Source organism: Histomonas meleagridis (assembly GCF_020186115.1).
Source record: "Histomonas meleagridis strain 2922-C6/04-10x chromosome Unknown contig_95, whole genome shotgun sequence".
Classification (NCBI taxonomy): domain Eukaryota; phylum Parabasalia; order Tritrichomonadida; family Dientamoebidae; genus Histomonas; species Histomonas meleagridis.
In genome coordinates this window covers 20179-37025 of record NW_027150927.1, presented here as the reverse complement: position 1 = coordinate 37025, position 16847 = coordinate 20179, and the positions used below count along the sequence as shown (strand labels likewise).

Below are 16847 nucleotides of genomic sequence, written 5' to 3'. Positions count from 1 at the left end.
AATCCAAAAAAGCACAATAAAATATAATCACGAAGAAGTTTTTGGTGACAAAAACACCGACATTATATCAATGTTAGAAGACTCATATAAAAACTTTCAAATCAAAGAAAATCCACAAAAGAAATTTTATTGTTCAATTGTAGTTCCAGGACGTAATGATAAATATGGAATTGGTTTTGAGAATCGATTACAAAACTTCCTTAACGCTATTGAATATGGAATTAAAACCGTTCCATTAGCTGATGTCGAAGTTATATTTGTTGATTACGCTACGCCAATTGAAAACCCATTGCTATCGGACGTAATAAACGTCTCAAAAACATTTACAGGGAAAGTAAGGTTTATTGTTGTGCCGCCAAACGCACATCGAACTTTAGAAGAACGATACCAAACGAAATATGGATTTCTTGAATATGTTGCAAAGAACATTGGTGTTCGAAGATCACAAGGGAAAATTATCTTAACCACAAATGCTGATTGTTTATTCCCAACTGAATTTTTCGAATTAATAGCAGGGCACCAATTTAATACTGCTGTAATTTATCGAGGTAATCGATGGAATTTGAATAATACGATGTTAGAACGAAATAATATTACTATGAATGAATTTATCAAAATTATTTCCGAAACTTGGAGACTAAAAAATATGGAATTAAGTGAATGGTGTACAGACTTTACGAATCGATTTGCAGTCATTGATTCATGTGATGAATATTATAAAAAAGAATGTTCATGTGCGCCAGGCGATTTCCAAATGTTATCTAAAGATATGTGGCATGCAATGCAAGGGTTTAATGAATTACCTGCAAACTATGCAACTGATTCTGTTTTCATCGCACGAATTATGAAATTGATTCCTGGATACATGCGAATGTTCGTACATCCATTGTTCTTTCACCAAAATCACGAAGGCAAAGCAAAGCAAAACAGATTCCCGAAAGAGAAAAAAGTTAAAAAAGACTACTGCTGCATCGGAAATTGCATTGCTTGCGGACCATACTATGACTGCGACGATTGGGGACTCGCGGAGTATGCATTCGATGAGGTTAAATATTAATTATTGAATAAAAACATTTATATTATTTTTTATTATCACTAATTATAACGTGCGCTGCCAATGCAATTTGATGAGTAAGATAACACATTTGGCGAATATTTTATAGGATTATATGGATTATGTTAATTTTATATAGATCATCACTTTCATAATGTGTACTCATTATCATCACTATAATTAGAAAAGTGAATATGAATTTCACTTGCAACATTTTAAGTAAAATTGTTTTACATAATGTAATTATTGTATAGATTTTTGAATAAATCTACACATTTGAATAAACCTACATCACTTTTTGTGAATATATTAATGTTTTTTTTCGAAAAAATTTGATTTTATCTCTTTAATTATTAAATTATTTTCTTATTTTCTATTTTCATATGAAATAACAATGTATTTTTTTTTTATAAATTATGAAAATTATCAATAAAATCTGATTATTCGAGTTAAAATAGTTAAAATGCAAAAATAATTAAATTTGTCTCGATTGACAAATCCAAATTCCCCTGAACTTTCATATTCAGGATTATCAATGAACCCATACTTGTCCATTTTTTCTTTCAAAAATTCTCCTCTGATCAATGCTCGCACGAAATCTGTAAGGAAATCATGAAGAAAACCGGCGTTTTCAAATGCTGAACGAATCAGCATCTCTTTTTTAATGACTCCGAACGTAACAACATTTAACAGTTGAAAGATGTGTGATGAATGCGGAGGTATAGTAATTAGTCTAATATCATTTTCTGAGAGCTTTTGAAGTAACTTGTCATCAAGGTGTGATGTACAATTGTCACGAAGTATAACTGCAGGCTCATTTTCATATAATTCATTTTTTCTGATTTCCTTAACGTACTTCAGTATGACTTAATCAATGTATTTAGAAAATGAACTGCCATTGACATAAGATTTTGGTTGATATTCAAGAATAAGATTTTACCCATTTCTTATGCCAGTACTACGAATTTCTTTGCAAATTGTTTTCCTGTGGGTGATAAACATTGATGCCAATGTGTAACCTGCCATAGATATTGCAAATATAATACCAATTTGTTTTTATGTCCATTCAACAAAATATTCAATCAGAGAATTCTTAAGGATGGTAATCGGGGCAATTACTATTTTATTTTCTTTATCTGAACACTTTCGGAATCCCACCTCATCGATATTGAAAATCAATTCAGTTGGAACCCCTTATACATACTTTTTAAAATTATCGATGTGAGTTTCTCCATATTGTTTGATTGGATAAATTCGTCCTTTCTCCTGTGGGTATGCAGTTGTCATACAAATCATATCACTATGTCGTTTTACAATATGATTGTGCCATGAATTTCTATCATCGATGTTGAAATTATTTGAAATATTATCATCTATATCTTTAGGTGTCATGGGTTTGTGGACTTCACATCTTAATTGTAAATATAAAACTAGTCCTTCTTCTTGGTCTTGTGTTACATATAATGGGTTACCGGGTTTATTTTGAACTTTTTTATTTATCTTCCGATATAATTTACCCCTGTCAATATTAAATAATTTAGCTAATGAAATGATTGTAATGTCCATTGTGTCGAAATCTTTGGTAATTCGATAGATTTTCATCGCCTGGTTAACCAATAAATTATCGAAATCTTCTTCAGAAAATTAAAATAAAATTGCTCGATAATCTGTTTCTGACGAATACTCTGATAGGGCATAATTTAGTTCCATTTTGGTCATTCCAGATAATGGTCTTCCGTTTGTACCCTTTTTTAAAAAAAAATGACCCTAAACGGTTCTTAACGTTCTTTTAACGTTCGAAAAAAGTGATAAATATCAAAAAAGCATTATAAAAAATGTTCTCATCATTAAGCCCAAGAAATTAAAATATCAATAGAGTTTTAGGGTAAAAGAAACAAAACAGTTTTGTACAAAAGCTTAATGACAATATTGAAGATATGAAAAAATACATTGTTATATGAAATGATTGAGGAATAATATACAATTTTTTTTTGGATTATAATAAACAAAAAGCTTATTCGTGTAACAAGAATGAGATATAATCAAAACATTTTCAAAAAATTAATATTTTAAAATCGATTTATTACAAAATTTAAGTATTAAATATCTACAATAACTTAAAAACCGCTGAAGTGAGAATGTTACTGAACAGCATCACTGATTTGAAAAAAGTTTCTAAAATGTTGTTCTTTAATAACTTCTGGAGTTCGAGTTAAAACATCTAAGTAATGTTGCAAGTCTTCTTGACGCTTTTTAACAAACGCTTCTGAGTTGCTTCTGAAATAATTTTTTGGTGGAAATGGATTGATGATCTGTTTTTCCTTGTAAGTTGCTTGAAGTTGCTGATCTAATTGATACAACGTTGAATATCTTGCTTTGATTGTATGCATTTGTACAGTATCTGGGGAATTTTGAATTCCAATTTCAATATTATAAATAAATGTATTTATATTTTTGTCATATTCATTACTTTCTATTGACAAATATATGGGTGGATTTGAAGCTGACAAATGGAGCTCCGAAACTTTTTTCTGTGGGAGATCCTTTATCGAAGAAATCATTAGTTTTCAAAAAACCGTTTACTTTTCTTTTTTTATTTTCTGCAAAGATACAAAATCGATTTTGTATTTTAATCAAACGAAATCCAAGATAAAAATTGAACAAAAAAATATATATTAAATCTATGTGTTTGTACTTAATGTAAAATTCATTTTTTTTGTATAATTATATGGTAAATTTACCAAGCTAAAGAATTTTAAAAATTTTGGGATATCTTATTTGAAAAACATGAGTTCTTTGCTAGTCTTCATGGCAATGAATGTTATCATATTTAAACAGGTAAACAATACACAAAAAGATAAAAGGAAGGTCTGATTTTAAACGGTCAAAAATCTGTACGTTAAGAGAATAATTTTTCGCCTGCAGCTTTGTCCTTGATAGATAAAAACTTATCCGATTCAGCAAAGCTCCTGTTCCCTCTAATCTTTCTTTCTATATACTTTGTATTTTATAATTATGCTTTGTTAACAATTTTGATTTTTTTTTTATTTATTTCCTCCAAAACCCATTTTTTGAGAAATAGATAAGTTTCTTTTTGGATAATCTATAAATTGTTGATTGTTAATTAATAGAATATCCAATTAATTATGCTTGATTGGATGATTCAAAAATTTCAATATTTTTTGATGGAATTTTATATTTAACTTATCCATATTCGGATATTTATGTTTTAGAAAAATACCTATAGTTTTGTCAACGTTAAAAAGTTTTTGAAACGTCATGTTACAATTTATTTAAAGATTACGATATAAACGGGTATAACCGTTGTCAAGAAAAAGTGATGGAACCTCAAAATAAAACAAAAATATTTTCATCAATAAACAATATTTTTACAAAATTTATAAATACATTCATGATAAAAATAGCTATATGATTTTATATTAAAATATTATATTTAGAATTTAAAGAGAGATTCAAAAATTAATTGAAATTGATTATTTATTAATAGATTTACACACAGCACAATTGTTGTGGAATTTCATTTGTGCTGATTCGTAGCACCATTTCATTGTGCATTGTTGCACAAGCATTTGCTAAAACGAAATATTTTGTTCAGCATTTTGTCAATCGAACATATATAATTTACAACAAAACGAATATAAATATTACACATATATACATATTCTCATCATTTTTTAAATCGAGATTATTAATTTTGATATATACAGTTTTTTTACTATCACAATTATAAATATAACATTATGTAAATATTAATATTAATATTAATGTTAACATTATGTTGGGCTTCTACTATCCCACATAAAAATGAATTGGAGTTATCACAAAAATATTATATCATAATAAAAATAAAAATCTTTATAAAGTTATTTTTAGAGTTACTTTCGGAGAAGCTATTACTGATTACATTCCTGTCAGTTATTTACATGCAATTAGACCTGGTGAAATGTCTAATCTCAAAAATAAATTTGGTTATAATTCATTATGATGACTTTTTTATGATAACTTCTTTCTAATGGTTGCTTCTTTATTATATTTTAACTTTATATAATGATTACTTCTTTATTATAGTTACTTTTTTATACATGATGTTTCGTTGTAATACAAGTAATACATTATTATCTCCATTATAAATTCACTTCGCATATCAGTTTATTTTTACATAACATTACATTACATGTGTTAATAGTTTTTCTTTAACAACAGTTTATTAACGGCCTCTACGATACCTATTAAAAGATATTTTTTCAGATGTAAATTGTTAGCATTACATCTCTTTGATTTATATTCAGTTAATATTGAGTTCTATTCATTTTAATATCAAAAAATCATGTACATGAGTAGGTATATACAAACATAAATGAATTTGGATTAACATAAGTAAACATGAAGAATCATGAGTGAAAAAGCAACAAGATATAATAGATCAAATGAAATAACATTATTATTTGAATATATTTAAAGAAGTTTTTGATTCAATACTGTATAAAGTTTATTCAAACTAAGTGTTCTCTTTTTATTGTAAATAAAATGAATATTCAGAATTCCTTACTATTATTCGAATGTAATACAACACGATAAATCGCATGGTTTTAACATATATGAACATTATACGATATTATAATATTATAATATTTCGGAGAAATTGACATTGCTGATTTTGGAATTATAATTTCATGTAATAATATTCTATGAAATAAGTTATTTTATTGTAATAAAGAGAAGGAGGTATTTCAACATTTATTGTATGGTTGTGTCCATAAAAACAAGAATTATCATGAACATTTGTATCTAAAATTAAAATTTTATTAGCTTATTTAATTCCTTAAATCATTTGTAATAATGTTAACATGATAATAAATGTCTATAAAGCTCTTTTTTCTCAAATATTATATTTATGCTACAATTATAAAAATTGCAAATTACAATTATTTTTTGAATCAAGGTTCGATGAAATCACTCATTCAAATCCTCAGATAATTTTCAATTTAAATGGATATATACATATATTTAAATATGTATAAGTGATTAAGAATCACAAAGATAACTTTTAAGATCTGAAATGAAAATGTATTTATGTTGAACTATTTTTTTTATTAATAAATAGTGTATCCATAAATATTTTTTTAACTATGATTATAAAGATTAACTAATCGTAATCATTATAAAAAATGATCGAGAAATAATAATGTTCGTCAATTTTTTACCGTATCAATTAACATATTGATAATAACTTCGTACACTAGTTTTTCGGTGATTTTAAGGATATGCTAATATATAAATTCATGTACATATGGGATTATGAATATGTTGCATTCCCGTGTTTTTGGTAAGATTTAACAAAAGATTATTATCAATTCATAATTATTTCAATTCTTTGTTATTAAAAATTATAAATTTCATTATATTTAAGTTTCAAAAAATATTCTAACATTTGGGTAGACTGAACTATACCCCCTGAAAAAATACGTTATTTACGATAGAGTACGATAGACATTTTATGATAAAAATGATCGATCGAAAAAATTTCAGAGAAATGATTTTTGGCAGGGGTTGTATAATTTTATCTTCATTCAGAATCCACGAATTAAAATAAATTTTTAAGCCTCTAACTTATTCATATAGTTATATGAATAAAAAACTCCATGGGATATCCATGATGGGAATGAAAATTAATCATTTGATACATTTATCTGGAAAAATCTGTTAAATTTCGAATGAATTATTTCAATGCCTTGGTGAATTCTATAAGATATGTAGATCATTAAACTCGAATTATAAACGAAGCTTTACGCCCCCAAACATAGTTCTCTATTTGACTTTCTGATTATTTTACGTCGTCGTAATATTAATGTAAACGGTTATATTGATTACAAAATCTTACAACGCCTGTCAAAAATCATTTGTTCGAAATTTTTTCGAACGATCATTTTTATCATAAAATGTCTATCGTACTCTATCGTAAATAACGTATTTTTTCAGGGGGTATAGTTCAGCATAGCCTAACATTTTATCGAAATGAAATATATTATTTCATAATTACGCATACAAAAATGAGAAATTTACAAAATAATAATCTTATCGCTCAAAAATGTTTGTAATGGTTCATAAAAATGTCCACTTTTTAAATGAATGAGTTTGAAATTAACAGCTTTCGACGCAGAATTTTCTGTATGAATATTGAATTAATATTCAATCGTCGAATAAGCATCATTTTTCGAAAAATTATATTATTTTTTTTTCAAGATTACCATATATTTCGTTTGCCAAAATTGATATTAATAAATATGCATATATTACTGTACATGATAAATGTGATCGAAATCCGAAATTAAAAAATTTCGTAAATTGCATTATTTCGGAAAAATTCAATTTAGAATATCATATGTTCGTAGATGAGGCTGCTTTAACATTGATATCAAATACAATTAAAGGTAGCGCATTTATTGGAGATGTTCCTGCTGTAGAAGGAATCCTTGACACACACACACAGCGCTATTGAAGCTTCGCGTGATACGCTCGCTTCAAGCCGCGCTACATAAACTAAAGGATGAACGGCTAAAATCGATTGAATTATCATAAATCGGTTGGTTTTGATTGAAAGTAATAAAATATATTTAAATTCATGATGACATTTATATTTAAAATGTGTGAGGCATGAATCCGGCTGAGTTGTTGTTAATCCTATGTGGATTTTAGTGTTTTGTTGTTAATCCTATGTAGATTTTAGTGTTTGGAGCTTAAAGTTGTTATTAACTGAGATTTTGAATGTAAAAAGTACCTTTTAATTTTCAAAGATTTTTTTTTAACCCTTTTTCTAACTATTTTTTTAACCCTTTACGAAACGGAGAAAATGAGCATTTATTGAAGGATTTAACGCAAAAGTTGACGGTTGATATATCGGTAAGAATTTGACGTTTATCCTATGTGGATTTTAGTGTTTGGAGCTTAATGACAAACTAACTAACTAACTAATTAACAAAAAAAAATTCGAGAAAGCCTTTTCGTAAAAGTCTATATATTTTTGAGGTTGAATTCTAACTTGATGATTTGACGTGAATTTTGCAAGTTTACGGGAGAATGAGTGATAAGTTAGTTTCACTTACTGCAACAACAACTCTTGAAAATTACGTTTACAATTACGGCAAAAGTTTAATGAAATGCTCGGTGAATGATTGTCCGATTGAAGTTTTTAAACCACAATCAAATTATTATAATTCTCTTTTATGGAACATAGAGCATTTCGAAAGCGTCATTAAACACAGTGAAGAGAAATTAAAACTCTTTGATAAAGAAGCAATTGATACTTACGTTAATGAAAATTTTGATGAACAGTACGATACTTTAGACCATAAAATCGAAAAAGAAATTAAAACAGTACGAAGCTATCATCGGAAAATATGAATTGGATAAAGATGATTTAGAAGATATTGAAAATTTGAAGAACATGCAGAAAGAACCTTCCGGAAATAATTGAAGATAGATTAATAAATAAATATTATCGCGAAAATCACATTTACAAAGAAATGGAACAAGAACTTCAAGAACAAATTGTCGTTTACGATCGCTTAGTTCATGAACAAAAATTTACATTGGTTGAATGGAAAGAAAAATGTTTACAGAGAGAGCAAGAAGAAGAAAGAAAAAGATTGATTGAGTTTTTGTCGATTTCTCATTCAAATAAAGATGTTATAAGAAATCTTAATGAATTTGTACATGAATGTGTCAATAAGAATTATACGGAATTGTTGGACGAGTATTACGATATGTATAAAAATGCTTTTGATGAAATAAGTCGAAATAAATATGAAAAAACTATAAGAAACGTATTTGATACTAAGTCATCACAAAAAGTAATTAAAGCGTTTACCGAACACAATCAAACTTTGATTAATAGATTACAATTTCTGATCGCAAAAATACAATTTAATGAAACGGAAGAGTATCTAACAATTGAACAGTATTTAAAGAAATCATCTGAAAAATTCATTTGCGATCATTTTATGACAATTTATAATTTCATGAAAAACTCCATCGGTTCAATAGCTAAAAGTTCAATAACATTTGAAAATTCAACTGCAATAAAAGTATATGCTCAGTCAATCGTAAGTAATATAAATCAAATTTTAATTAGAGATTTACCGGAAGTATTAGAAAGTAGATTTTCCGATTATATTCAAACGTTAATGGATAAATTAGGAATTAATACAGAAGAGAAACAAGAAGTAAAAACAAAAGTTCAGAGTATTGAATTAAGTTTCGATTCATTTCTTAATTCAGTTCCTGACGGAGAATTAGAGATTGGTGAACTATGCGATATGTATAATAATTACTTTGGATCAAATTTAACAACAAGAAGCTTTTCATTGTTGAAAGTCGTTAAAGAACATTTTAATAAAAGGTCAACCGTTAGAAATAATAAACGAATCACATTTTATTGTAAGATATGAATATATTAATTTTTGTAATATCAGTTTTGCTTTTCAAAAAATTCTTTTTCAATTTCTGACTGTTTATGAGGAGTATTACCGCGGAGAAATGAAGCAGGAATTTCATCTTGATATGAACGTTGCCCAGGAACGGTAAAAAGTACTTTATACTTATTTGTTTTAGGATTAAATGATAAAATTGACTCAACAGAACCAACCCATTTACCAGGAATAGTTGACGCCCATTTAATATTATTTGGTTTATTCTTACCAATCGGTATTAGTTTGTATCTTGGTTTAGTAATTACCGTTCCGTCTTGAGCAATTAAAACGTACATATTTCCTTTCCGTTCATCAATTTTATAACATTCACGACTTATTTGAAATCTTTTTTAGTTATGCCATTATGACGCGGTAATATATAGCGTACAAAAGAGCCAACAGGAAGAATTAAATTCTTAATACATTTTTGTTTTTCAGAAGATTCTAAACATTTAAATATATATTCTTTTTCTAAATCTTTATTATCAAACATTTCTTTTGGAGAACAAACCGATGGCTGAATGGTAAGTATTATTATAAATATTCAGAAACTTTTTTTTTTTTTTTGGAGTAATAAATGTGTATTTTTCATCATGTGATTGATGTTTAGATTTTTCCGTTGGAGTATTCATATCTCTTATTGTTCGCATGAATCTATCAATAATGCCTAAAGACGAATGGTTTTTATCTGATATTGTATGAACGGCAACTTTATTTTTAGAAAGAAGTTTTAAATTATTTTTTTCAATAAATGCTGGTTCTTCATCTGACGTTAATTTTACAGGATGGAATTTGACAATGAATTGTTTTAATGTTTCATGAACAGCAGACGCTGATTTTGACATTAACGGCAGACAATAAACATATCTATTATTTGTGCCAATAAACACGTGCCAATAACGAGGATTTTTATTTTTTCCATTATCATATAAATCATGAAACCAACAATTTGGAATAGTTGAAAATATTTTTATCATATAAGGTTTTATATCTTTTGTTTTAATAAATTTATCCTTCAATCTCCTTGATATTACTTTTTTAATTTTCTTTTCACTAACATTTGGAAATTTATTTTGCACGTGTTTTTTAACGTTTTTTAAGTTTTAAAATGTGTTTTGTCAATTTCTTTGTTAACGTTTAGACTCATTTAAGAGTTATTAAAACGTTTTTTTAATTATATTAAATGGGATTAGGTCGTATATTCGGTGGACTGGGGAAATGTATTCAAGGTGCGGGACGTCTTGTCAGCCAATGTTATTGATAAAGGAAAGAGAATTTACGGTAAGGTCTCGCCAATAATCAGTCGAGGAATTGAATTTGGTAAAAAGATTCCAGGAATAATTGATACAGTAAGAAAGCGTAAAGGAGATATAACAGATAAAATAGATAAAATAGTTGATGCAGTTCCTGACGGTAAGATTAAAGACAAAATTAAACGAGCCGTAGATAAAGGCAAAGAAGTAGCCGAACGTGTTTTAGACACAGGTCAAAAGATTTCGGATAAAACTCAACCGTGGATTCAAGCAGGCGATAAATTTAAACAATGGATCGAACACGAACAAAATTTAGGTAAGCAACAAAGATATCAAATGAAACCTGCGGTAATGAAACCTCAACCAAGAGTAATGATTCCTGGATTAATGTGATTCATTAAATGATTTTTTTTTTTTTTTTATATTTAATAAATGGCAGAGAACGAGACTGAACGGCTCTACGAGCCTGAGCTCCTTCGGAGCGAAACAGAAATTGTTTTGGATGATGAAAACGAAAATGTGAATGAAGAAAAAACTTCGGATGTTAAGATAACAAAGAAAGCGGTAAAAGATTTAACACAAGAAGAAAAAGAAATTATAATTGCTAATGCTAAAAAAGGAATTGAAAATGAATTTTTTGACGTCAAATTTTTTCAAGAACGGTAACGCTAGAGTTACAGCAAAGAAATCAAAAACTCCAACGGTTAGTCAAAAAGTAATTAAAAACAACAACGACGGTAAAGTTTATTTATCAAACGATCAATTATTAATGGAGCATATAATTGAATTAAATTCACGATTAGATAAATTAACAGGTAAGCATAAAAAGCTTAAGAAGAAGTATCATCGTTTGAGGGATGATATTTATATTGATGCTGAGGAAATTCCTTCGGTCGAACAAACATTAAATGACGAGCAAGTCTCGCTAGATGCTCGAAACTCACAAGGTTCGGAGCAAAAGGAAGATATAGTTTCGTCAGAAGCTCAAGTTTCGTCAGAACGTCAAGAACAAGTTTATAATGTGCCGGTACAACGCGGATGGAGAGCAAGAGTTCAATACTTATAAATCAATATTTTTTATTTTTAATGAAATGACAAAGAAAGCAGTCAAACGAAGAATTAGAAAAACAAAGAAAAATGTCAAACGCGGATTAAGGCATCGATTAATTACTCAAGCTCCAATATCTAACCCTAACGCATCGGTCAGAGCAAATATTCTTCCTTCACCGAATAATCAAAATTCCAATTCTGCTAGGTCACAGATGATGGCAAATTTACAAAATCCATTTCTTCCTGTTGCTTTATCACAAACTCCACAAAATATTAATCTTGACGCAATACATAATATGAGAAATCAAAACGATGTTCGTCAACAACAAATTAATGATACGCGAAGAGAGAAACAAGATGAATTAGCAAGAAAGAAAAATTTGGATGAACAAGAAAGAAATATGAAAAAAGCAACAAAAGCTGCTGAGGCAAAGTATAACGAAGAAAAGCAAAAACGTGAAATGGCAGAAAGAGAGATTGAACGTCAGCATGAATTAGCAAACAAAGCTCAACAAGAAACTGAACGTTACGCAAGAGCTTTGGCAGAACTTAAAAAAACTCAGTATAAAGGCGACATTGATTTATTAAAAGATCAAAACGCAACAATTCAAGCTCAATTAGCTGAAGCAAAAATGCTTACTATTGAACGCCAACATGAAATAGAAGCTAATGAACAAATGCGAATTAAAAATAGCTTGCAAAAAAAAAAAAAAAAAGTAAAGAATGAAAATGAAACTTTACAGAAAGTTTTAAAATCAGAAGATTATAAGAATGCAAATGAAATGCGAGCACAGACACAATATGAATTAGAAAGAGCACGTTATGAAAATGAACTATTAAAAGCTCAAAATGAAGCTAAAATAAAATTTGAACAAGAAAGAATTAAAAGAATAACAGCATTAACTCCGGAGCAATATCAGGCGTTAGATAATCAATACATGGAAAGCATTAATGGTTTATATCAACAACAACTTGCTGAAGAAGAAAAACAACGACCTGGATTAAGAGCAAGAGCAAGATTTGAAAGATTGAAAGAAGCGGAAATTGAGCAACAACGAAAAACAGTTGATGAAGAAATTAAAGCTCAAGAATTAGGAGCATATCAAACAGCCGTTGGACCAAAACCAGAAATAAGCAAGACGCACAAAGAATCGATTGTTAAGAACGCTAAGAAAAAAGTTCAAACGAAGGAACGTGAAAAAGAAATTAAAAGAAGAGAGGAATTACAAGCAACCGAAGAAAATAAAATAGCTCTTGATGCTGAATTAGAATATTTAAATTCTGAGGAACATAAAGCACAAATACAGAAAAATACAAATTTGAAAATAGCAACGTTACAAAATCAAAGAAGAGCTCAAGATGTTGAGTTAGCGAATGAGTATACAAAAAAAGCAATGGAAAGTCAAGCACAAATTGAAATACAACAACAAATGTTTAGCGGTAATCTATCACCGACAAGAAAATTAGCAATAACAAATCAATTACAATCAGATATTGCACAACAAGTTGTAAATCAAAATAATCAAAGAATACAACTTGAATATAATATTGATGCTTTGATTAATTCAATTGGAGATGATAGATTTAATCAATTTTTAGCAGAAAATCAACATAAATATGCTGGATTTACTAGAACAAATAAGAGTCAATTAGCACCTGATTTACTACTTCAATTTTATAATGATTTAAGAACTTTTTCTAATAGAAGATTGTTACCGTTAACAAATACAGTAACGATTGAAGACTTAGATTCTAATTGATGTTTTGATTTTTTTTATCACTATAAAATGTTTGCACCACAAAATCAACAGCCAAATGTTATTGATGCAATGACTGGAAACCTTCAAGATTGGTATAATGAAGTTGATGAAGCAGTTAAAGCTTCTGAAATCATTCCGGGAAATTATGAATACACGACAGCTACTTCTTACGGCAATGTTGGAGACATAAACGAGGGAGACACAACATACGTTGACATTTTCACGGATAGATTTAAGATTATTGGTTTAGATAATTCATATATTACTTTAGAACAAGAAGTACCAATTACCGTTCCGTCACAATCAAATCTTTTGTTTAAAGAATATTATGTCGGTTATAAATGTTCATGCGATGCTATAGACCAATACAGAATTTATTCAAACACAGATAAAATTCAAGACGTTCATAACGCAAGGTATGAATGGTTCATGCTTTCTAATTCATTATCTGATGAAGCTAAAGCCGGTAATGATTGTTTCGCAACTATTGATAAAATCAGAGCTCATGATTCAATGGTTCCTGGCGTTTACTGTGACTTTAGCGCTATTACCTCAGCAAAAGAAGTTATAGTTAAGATTCCATTAAGAATTCCAATAAGTTATTTCTTAATGTTATTTAATATGCGATATTATCCTAACTGGAGCGGCAAGCTTTCAATCGAACTGATGCCTTCATATCAAAATATTGTTATTGCTCCTGTATGCGATCATGAATCATTAGTTGCTGCAAAAGCTGTAGTTGAAGGAGATTATTTATGCGACCTTGGATTTAGAAATGTTAATGAATCGGTAAAGAGCAACATTAAAGCAACAGCAGGAAGCGGTTCAACAACTTACGCAACGATGGATGCACCTCAAAAATTTGTTTGCAATAGCCAAGTAACAAAAGATGTTAAAATTAAGCTTGCAACATATCTTTTGAAAATGGATGTGTTTAATGCTCTTGCTGCAAAATATATTCAAGTTCCGATGCTATTTCCAATTCACGTTTGTCAAGTAAGAGATTTCACACAACCACTCGGAAGTAATTCAACAAGTGCTCCAACATCATTTAATACTGCAGCAACAATAGGACTTAAACATTGTGATACTATGTTTACTGTATTCAGACAAAGTCAATATTCACGTACATGCTTCTTGAATCCACAAATAAGATATAGTTTTAATATTGACGGTAAAATTTATCCGAGAGAAGCATATGAAACCGTTGATGACCCAAGAAATCTTAATATGTTACTTGATGCTGTAAATCTTAATGGAAGTCTTTTGAGTTCATTAGCAAAAGATATTAAAACGTCAGTTCAACCGTATTATTACAAGAACACATATAATGCTTCAGGCGTTAATACTCAAACAAGAGCTTGGCATGGTAAAGATAATTCTAATTTCTTCATAGGATTACCGTTCGCTGAAGGTGAGGACTTCATGGGTGGAATATCAACCACTGGAACAGTTCAGATTGAATTATTCGGAGATAGATTAGCTAATACTGCAATGAAAAATGTAACGTATATCGCACCAACAGGAATATACTTTGAAGACGCATTATTGAAAGTTAGAGCAATGAAACCTGACGGTAGAAGTCAAATTGAAATTACCAACGCAAGCATCGAGCAACTTGTAGCAGGAATGGCTCGCTAAGATTTTTAGTTTGATTGTTTAATGTATCATTTATTTTTGAAGGTTAAAAAATCACAAAAAAGTTAACCTTTCAGTAACTCGAGCAAACATGCAATATTCATGTCAAATCATCCGAAAAATGCTCATTTTATCCGTTTCGTTAAGGGTTAGAAAAAGGGTTCATTTTTTTATTTTTTTAACCCTCAAAAAATAAATGATACTCTTTTAACATTTAACGCCAAAATTATTTGGTAAATCCTCTCCTTCAGCAACTGTAATTTCGCAATTGCCGGGATTCCATAAAAGTATGAATCTTCCTTTTGCAGTATTTGGTATTGGTTCATAAATCTTAACATTTATTCCACAATAGACATTAAATAATGATTCTAAACCAAACCTTTTGGCTCTTTTAAACATTTCAGGACGTACAGCAATGACATATTTATATATTACGCAATTATTAATGTAGAAATAAATATTTTCTATAAACGGTAATTGTTTTGTTGTTATCTTTTTTGTAAGTTTTAGATGTTTGATGTAATCGAAAATATTTAATGGAATCAGAGATTCTTCCATTTAATAACAGTAAAAATAATTTTTTATCACTTAAAAAATGTCAGTTCCTAAAAGTAGTGTTTTATCTTGCAATCGAGGATTTCTTGCAAGAGTCGGAACAAATTTAAATTCTCCGAAACAAAGCCAAAGTCAAAACGTTAATGTTGTAGTTAAAGGAGTTCCCAATCCTTATGAGCGAGTCGCGGTTTATCCTGATGTTAATGCAACAGAAAATAATCCTGATGTCAAAGAACGTTCGATTGAAACAGCTAATGAAACTTTAACTAATCTTGAGCAAATAATTCACGACAAAGATATGTTGATTCAGGCATTAGTATTATGTTTGGATATTGTAGAAAATAATCCTTTAATAGTTAATAAATATGTAATTGCTGAAGAAGATGAACTTATAAAGCTTGTGCAATTATTGTGTGATACTCAAGAAGTTGAGTTAGTGAAGGCAGACACCGACGCGGGTTGTTGTAAAAGCTCAACTTTAGATTATGTATCAAAAATATATGTCAAGAAAGACGGCAACACTTATAATTTGAAATATAATTACTCTGACGTCTGTGAATTCTTAAGCGAAAGAAAAATAAGCACAAAATTTGTGAAAAGTTCAGGAAAAATAACTTATAAATAAATGCTACCTAACAAACCTACCTAACCTAACCTAACAAAAAAAATTCGAGAAAGCTATTCATTTTTCAAATTCAGGATGATATTTTTTGATAAATGAACTCCACGAATCAACTTTTTTCTCTACTTCTTCAAGTCTTTTTTTGATTTCTTTGTATTCTCTAATATCTCTCGCTAAATCTTCTTGCTCCCATTGGTCCAACGTTTTGCCTGAGTCTCTATATCCCCAACATGTTTTATTCTCTAACTCTCTGTCGATTGTTGGTGCTATTGATTTTGCAACTTCAATAAACACACATTTAGCATTTTCAACAGTATCCGTTAATTGCTTTTCATTTAATACTTCGTGAACTTTGTCGTTGATGGAATCCATTATCTTTCCAACATAAATTGCATATCTTGGCGATGCCCAGAAGCAAATATAATT

The 16847-nt window shown here is 28.9% G+C and overlaps 4 protein-coding genes across 4 annotated transcripts; all 4 read left to right on the top strand.

Moving 5' to 3' along the window:
* Positions 1 to 70: 70 nt before the first annotated feature.
* Positions 71 to 1057, top strand: GO595_009691 (Methyltransferase FkbM family; the record flags this gene model as incomplete). The annotated part of the gene is made up of 1 exon (XM_067923405.1): positions 71 to 1057. The coding sequence occupies one exon, from the start codon at positions 71 to 73 to the stop codon at positions 1055 to 1057; it is 987 nt and encodes a 328-aa protein (XP_067770001.1).
* Positions 1058 to 11424: 10367 nt separating this feature from the next.
* On the top strand, positions 11425 to 11862 carry GO595_009690 (uncharacterized protein; the record flags this gene model as incomplete). Its single annotated transcript, XM_067923404.1, has 1 exon — positions 11425 to 11862. One exon carries the CDS (start codon positions 11425 to 11427, stop codon positions 11860 to 11862), a length of 438 nt encoding a protein of 145 aa, XP_067770000.1.
* Positions 11863 to 12058: 196 nt separating this feature from the next.
* On the top strand, positions 12059 to 13606 carry GO595_009689 (uncharacterized protein; the record flags this gene model as incomplete). The annotated part of the gene is made up of 1 exon (XM_067923403.1): positions 12059 to 13606. One exon carries the CDS (start codon positions 12059 to 12061, stop codon positions 13604 to 13606), a length of 1548 nt encoding a protein of 515 aa, XP_067769999.1.
* A 27-nt stretch (positions 13607 to 13633) lies between these two features.
* Positions 13634 to 15247, top strand: GO595_009688 (uncharacterized protein; the record flags this gene model as incomplete). Its single annotated transcript, XM_067923402.1, has 1 exon — positions 13634 to 15247. One exon carries the CDS (start codon positions 13634 to 13636, stop codon positions 15245 to 15247), a length of 1614 nt encoding a protein of 537 aa, XP_067769998.1.
* Between the last annotated feature and the right edge of the window lie 1600 nt (positions 15248 to 16847).